General features: G+C 37.4%; 1 protein-coding gene across 1 annotated transcript; it reads left to right on the top strand.

Annotated features, from left to right (window-relative positions):
- On the top strand, positions 1-6,365 carry LOC109215224 (ATPase family AAA domain-containing protein 1-like). The gene is made up of 5 exons (XM_019379244.1): positions 1-318; positions 1,797-2,094; positions 4,449-4,607; positions 4,786-5,081; positions 5,717-6,365. Exons 1-5 carry the CDS (start codon positions 118-120, stop codon positions 5,936-5,938), a joined length of 1,176 nt encoding a protein of 391 aa, XP_019234789.1. The 5' UTR covers positions 1-117; the 3' UTR covers positions 5,939-6,365.
- Positions 6,366-6,601: the final 236 nt, after the last annotated feature.

Raw genomic sequence — 6,601 nt, 5'->3', positions numbered from 1 at the left:
CGTTTCCGTTATATTGGCGGTTCGGACAGTTTCTTATTGGGAAAACCCAAAAGGCTTCACCCAATCGAAACGCCATTGTATTTCTGTGAATCAAATTGAGAAACCCCTGACGTTAAGATGAGGCGTGGTTCATCAGAGACGAAGTTGTTGCAAGAATTGCTTCTGTACGCGGCGAGCGCTGCTCTGAGCAGCCTCGTTTTGTTTGTGGGCCTCCGACAACTTGACCCGAACCGACATGCCTCCAAGAAGGCTCTTGAGCACAAGAAGGAAATTGCTAAGCGCCTTGGTCGACCTCTTGTTCAAACCAATTCCTATGAGGTTACTCTCCAGTCTCGTTTGTTTTTTCTCACTCTTTCTTTTCCCCCTTTTTGAGTTTTTTTAACATAAAACTAAAGTCGCTTCCTTTTGTTATTTATACTTGTATTTTTGGTTTTATTTTGTTTGCTTTACATTTTCCTGTTCATTATGGTATATTATTGTTTAGAATGAATATTATGGTATAGTAGCGGAGCCAAGATTTTAACTTTACTTGACTCTGGATTTTAGAATGCTGACTCAAGTGTTAACTGGGTTCAATCATGATAAATGTTAGAAAAAAATGAGTCTCAACGGTACATATGCTACTTATTAATTAGTATTATTTTGTGTAGACCATCCTTTATTCAGTGTACAGTCTGTTGGTAAATAATCACGTCATTGTGCTTGTCAAACAGATAGGTTGTGTTTGGTGTGGAGGAATATTGTACTTAGGGGTGGCAAACGGGCGGGGGAGTCTGACATGGGCGGGTCGAAATGGGTAATGCATAACGGATAAATTATCCGACCCAATACATATTTAATACGGATAAAAAACGGGTTAACCGGCGAATAATATGGATATCCATATTATCCATGACTTTTTGAATATGATCACTTGAATTCCTAGTCTCCCAAACTTGAGGAACTTCCAATTTGAGGCTCCACAAATGTAAAAGTTAAAGCCATTAGTTAGCCATTGCTTATCCATTGGGTATCCATTTTCTAAGTGGATAATATGGTTTTTATCCATATTTGACATGTTTTTTAAAAAGTTCATTATCCAACCCATTTTTAATAGACAATATGGGTGGATAACTGTTTTCTTTTAACCATTTTGCCACTACTAGTTGTACTCAATCATTTTCCAGTATATGCATTACTTGAATTCAAAGAAAAACAACTTTCTCTGAAGAAAATATTTTTGATCAAAATGGAAAAATGGATCCCAACTCTTACTCTTTATCACTTGTTTTAACCGACAATTATTGTCTGTTTTCAGATTCTACTGAAACACTCCTCCAGTCCTAAATCTTGTATGATTAGCGTATCGTTATACTCAACCAAACATGAGAAAATGATTTAGAATAGTATGCCGAGGCAAAAGATTCCATGCGAGAACATTTTACTACATGCCAACTGCACCTGCATCCAATGTTTTTAGAACTTTGTACCCTTTACTTCACCCTCTGAAATCATTGAGTAGCTCAGTTTGGTTAAAAATGATGGAAGTCATTTTAATTTGATATTCCTTAGTGTGTAGGGTTCAAATGCTTGTCTATTATGTTCACTTCCCTACTGTTTTTTAGAGTTTTTTACCCTTCCAATACTTTGTTTCCCAAGGCTATATTAGAAATCGATTATAACCTACATACTTTTTTCATTTAGCATGCTATAATTCCTTGTTGGTGCGAATAATTTACGCATGCTAGGAACTTGCAGGAAAAAACAATCATTTTCATATCGAGTTATTTGAACTCCTTTGTGCTTTGCTTCAACAGGATATAATAGCCTGTGATGTGATTAACCCTGATCATATAGATGTGAAATTTGATTCAATTGGTGGATTGGAATCTATCAAGCAAGCTCTGTATGAATTGGTAATACTTCCCTTGAGGAGGCCTGAACTCTTTTCTGGGAAACTTCTGGGTCCTCAAAAAGGAGTGTTGCTTTATGGACCGCCTGGCACTGGAAAGACCATGCTTGCCAAAGCAATTGCTAAAGAGTCAGGTGCTGTTTTTATTAATGTGAAAATATCGAATCTGATGAGCAAATGGTTTGGTGATGCCCAAAAGCTGGGTGAGTTAGATCTTTTCTTTACTCTTTCAAGATTCTTTTTCAGCATTATGTTTTCTTCGATATGTTGTTTGATTATTCACGTTTGCTCAGCCCTTCTTGTTCTCTCAGTTGTTATTCAGATTGACAAGCATTATTTGACCGTGAGTAAGATATCAAGATAACCTAGTGTTTTTTTGCAACTTAATTATTGTGGAGTACTCTTTTTTGGGGGTGAGGAATGGGGTTTAAACTGATCATGGGAATAGTTGTTTAGTTTTGTCCAGTCCTCTGAAGATCGTGTTAGTGATTTTTCTGTTTGGTATTATCTTGTTCAATTGAAGTTGTCCGGGTGATAAAAATCATGATTTCAAGTCTCTGTGGCTAAGCTTAGATTGCATTTATTATGTGCATGTAAAGTTTACAAGTTATGGTCTCCATTTTTAGAGATATCTCTCTTTCAGTTGAATTTGTTTTGGGCCATAATACGGCGCTTTTGCTCATTTTGTTTTGTTCTTGTTGAGTAGGGTAAAGAGTAGGGTGTGCACAGTTTTTTCCTGGGTGATTATATTTAGAAGTACACTGAACATCAATCCAATCTCGATTTAGAAAAGAAATTTACAAGCAACTATATCCTTAACGGCCACTATTCCTGATGTGAATGGGCACTCTTTGCCTAAAATCTTAAACCGAACTGTCATTGGTGGTTCTTGAAATCAAGAATTCAAATTGAACATACTCTACTAGGATTGGCTAACTTCAGTTGGGCAGTTACAATTTGGTTCAAGGTGGTTTGGCGGTTTCAAAATTCTTTCTTTCTAATGTTATGTTGAACAGGGATTCACAGTAAATTGTCCAGTTGCTAGCAAATTTCAAACAAGTTTCTTGCCGCAAAATCCAGGAATCAGCATCTAAAATCCATGCTTGTGCAGCACAAGGATCTGAAATTCATTAAATTACAATGATTGTAGTGATAGAAAAACTTTAAGTGGATGCTCACTTCTGAATTTTAGGAATAGGAATGAGAATTATAGATTAATCAAACCAGAAGCAACTTTAGTGAAGTTGAAGAGGTTGCCTTTATCAGATTTCCTGTCCTACACTTCTTATAGGACAATTTAGAAGACACCATATGGTATTCTCCCGTTCATCTTTCGGTTGGAAGAGTTCTAGCACAATGGTTTTAATAAATCCTTTTGTCGTATTTTAGGTTTCCAATGTTTTGGGACTCTTCTCATTTGCTTTTCAAATGAAGCATTTTGTTTTCCTAGTTTGAAATGGCGAACCAGCTCAAGTGTGTAAATTTTTTATTTTGAAGGTCAATTCAACTTCTCTGTATGATCATAAGAATCACAAACTTTTTTATTTGTCTGAGACAATTTTTCCAAATTATGAGAATTCTTTTGTTAGACTACTACAACAACAACAACAACAATTCTTTTGCTCCAGCACATAGGACATGACCCTTGATAGGAAGGTGTGGAGGTCGTGAATTAAGGTAGAAGTTTAGCTAGCCGAGCATTTTCCTTGTTCACCAGTAGTATTAGTGGTACTACTTAGTGTTAGTCTTGTATTTTCTTATTCTTAGATGTCTATTATTACTTGTTTTTTTTATCGCTTTGGTTCTGTGATTGGTTTTGCTGGTGTTGTTGCTGCTTGTTACTCCTTCCTTTTTCTCTTTCCTGAGTCGAGGGTCTAGCAGAAACAGCCTCTACCTTCTCAAGGTAAGGGGTAAGGTCTGCTTATACACTAACCTCCCAGTACTCCACTTGTGCGACTGGGTTTGTTGTTGTTGTTAGACTAAAAGAATAAAACTAAGAGTTCCAATAAAATAGATTCAAGTGTATGTGACATACATATGTTTTCTTGTTGCAAGTAGTTGTTCAACAAATTATGTGTGCTTCTTCATTAAGTCTCAGATGTGCGAACGTGATCTCATGGTAATTCATGTGAAAATCCTCAAAATTTGCTCCCTGTGATGTCATTTCATGGAAATAGTTGAACTTCCACACCATAGGCACCCCTGTTGCACTGAAGCCAAGGAGCAAAAGTACAGGGAGTTTTTGGCCTGATATGAGGCTCGATTCTGGGTTTCCATGGAGATTCTTTGGTTTAGTTACGTTATAAAACTGGATGCATAAAAACTTCACCTAGAAATTCTAAAGAATAAACAGTCTGCCCCCCCCCCCCCCGGGTGAGGTATTATAAACCCTTAAAGCGTAACTAGTATTGGATGATCTTGCTTTGATTTTTTTTTTTTGGTGATTGCTCGTGTTACTGATTTGAGTTAACTGACTTAAAGTTGGTTTAGTATAGGACTTAATATTCCACTTGATGTTAGACTTCTTCATTGATATATGCTTCTGAAATCTTTACAGTTTCCGCTTTGTTTAGTTTGGCGTATAAGCTTCAGCCAGCAATCATATTCATTGACGAAGTGGATAGCTTTTTGGGTCAGCGCAAGGCTACTGACAATGAGGCATTAACAAACATGAAGACTGAATTCATGGCTTTATGGGATGGTTTTACCACAGATCGTAGGTTCACTTCTTAATGAGATGATTTCCTTATTAGTAGCTTTCATTCACACCACTCATTTGCTGCAAAATTTTCTCAGCAAGTTATGCAATTTGAGATGGTCATGTCTGTTAGCTAGTTAATGTGGTCTAGCGAGAGAGTTTTGTGACTTTATTTACTGAGATAATGCTTATGTAGATAATGCCCGGGTTATGGTACTTGCTGCTACTAATCGGCCATCTGAGCTTGATGAAGCAATTCTTCGACGCCTTCCTCAGGCCTTTGAGATCGGTATGCCTGACTGCAAAGAGAGAGCTATGATTTTGAAGGTTATCCTGAGGGGCGAGAAGGTACAAGATAACATTGACTATGACCGCATTGCTGGATTGTGTGATGGATACACTGGTTCAGATCTTCTTGAGCTCTGTAAAAAAGCTGCCTACTTCCCCATCCGGGACCTGCTTGATGATGAGAAGAGTGGAAAGCAATCTGCGGTTAGTATTATATTCTATTCTCAAAATTCTAACTTAAAGTTGTTAATCGATAGTTAACTGACATAAATGCAGTTTTAAGGACGATGACTTATCTGATGAATGGGTTGGGTTTAACTCACTGAAAGAAAAAGGATAAAAAGGGAAAAATAAGAGAAAAATGTGTCAGAAGAACTAGAGCTTTTTGTGTTACAAGAAACAGCTGGTGTACTGGAACTGCTTCTCCCTCCTCCAAATCTTTAATACAGTGCAGAGACAGAGTTAGGCCTTTTTTCTACAGAGAGAACCTTTTCAGATGTACTGCTAAAGTAAATTATTAGAAAATCCTTTGTACATGCTATCCTTTTGAATTTTCTGGATATCCAATAGACTTAGGACTGATACAACTTTGTGATCGGTCGTCATAGGAAAATTAAAATAAAAACAGAAGGACCAGTCTAGAATCTTTTGTTTTCTTTAAGAAAAAAAAAATTCTGCATCTGCAACTGTGATATAATTATTGCTGGACATGTTATCAATATAGCTAAGCTTGTTAAGCTGGACAAATTAGAGTAACAAGGTTGCTTAAAGAGAGATAGACATTTGCAATCTATCTAGGTCGGTAGGGGGTGTAAGTATCCTTGTTTCTCCTTGAGCAGGAGCCAAGGCCGCTGTCAGAATCGGATTTGGAGAGGGTTTTAGCTACATCGAAAAAGACAAATGTTGCTGCAAGTGAATACAGCGGATTAAGTTCACTGTCAGCAGGATGGTCAGGGCATGCAGATTCAGATGATTACCCTGTCCAAGAAGCAATTAACGAGCTTTCGAAGCTTGTGATTACCCAAATTTTGAATCTCCGGTCAGATAACCGGGATTCTTAATTGGCCTCAGGAACTCCTATAAAGTATCAGCCTGTAAATTGCAGCTTGGACAGGAAACCTGTCTTCATTCTTCTTCAATGTAAGCTGTATTTACTTGCAGCAGGATGGCCAAAGCATGCGGATTCAGATGATTACCTTGTCCGAGCTGCAGTTGACCAGCTATCTAAGCAAGTCACTTCCAGATTTTGATTCATCATTCAGATAACTAGTATTCTTAATTGGCTATAGGGATTCCTATCAAGCATCAGTCTGTAAAATTTGATTCTTTCTTGGCGAAAGTAGATGCCCCAATATTCCTTTTGACAACCGTAGTTTTGCTGTCAGCTTATAAAAGTATTGCATAGTTTTGGAGTAGCATTGCTTGATTTTAACAGCGTAGGGGTGAATTCTTGGTGTGCTCATCCAATGTCAAGACGGTAATTTAGCATCCAGGTGGTTTTCACGTATTTGCATGTTATTTAACTGGCTAGGTGTTTAGTACTTGCATGCATATACGGGAAACTGAAATTTGTGTTTTTTATGAAAAGGGGAACAAAAATTTTCCAGTAATTTCAAAGTTTCTTGACTTCAATCGGAACATTTGCGCGGTTAATTGACAGCTTTTGATAGCGACCACTTATCCTTTGCCATAAATGCTTATTGCCTGGTGTATCCTAATTTAAC

The sequence above is a fragment of the Nicotiana attenuata genome, unplaced genomic scaffold, assembly GCF_001879085.1.
Source record: "Nicotiana attenuata strain UT unplaced genomic scaffold, NIATTr2, whole genome shotgun sequence".
NCBI classification, from domain to species: Eukaryota; Viridiplantae; Streptophyta; class Magnoliopsida; order Solanales; family Solanaceae; genus Nicotiana; species Nicotiana attenuata.
The sequence above is the reverse complement of the archived record's forward strand: the minus strand, read 5'-3'. Positions and strand labels throughout refer to the sequence as shown.

What these genes read in the sequence shown, in the direction of transcription:
- LOC109215224 (XM_019379244.1), top strand. Translation starts at nt 118, where the DNA reads ATGAGGCGTGGTTCATCAGAGACGAAGTTGTTGCAAGAATTGCTTCTG. An exon ending in TTCAAACCAATTCCTATGAG is followed by an intron (nt 319 to 1,796) that starts GTTACTCTCCAG and finishes TTGCTTCAACAG; the next exon opens with GATATAATAGCCTGTGATGT. An exon ending in AGAGTGGAAAGCAATCTGCG is followed by an intron (nt 5,082 to 5,716) that starts GTTAGTATTATA and finishes CTCCTTGAGCAG; the next exon opens with GAGCCAAGGCCGCTGTCAGA.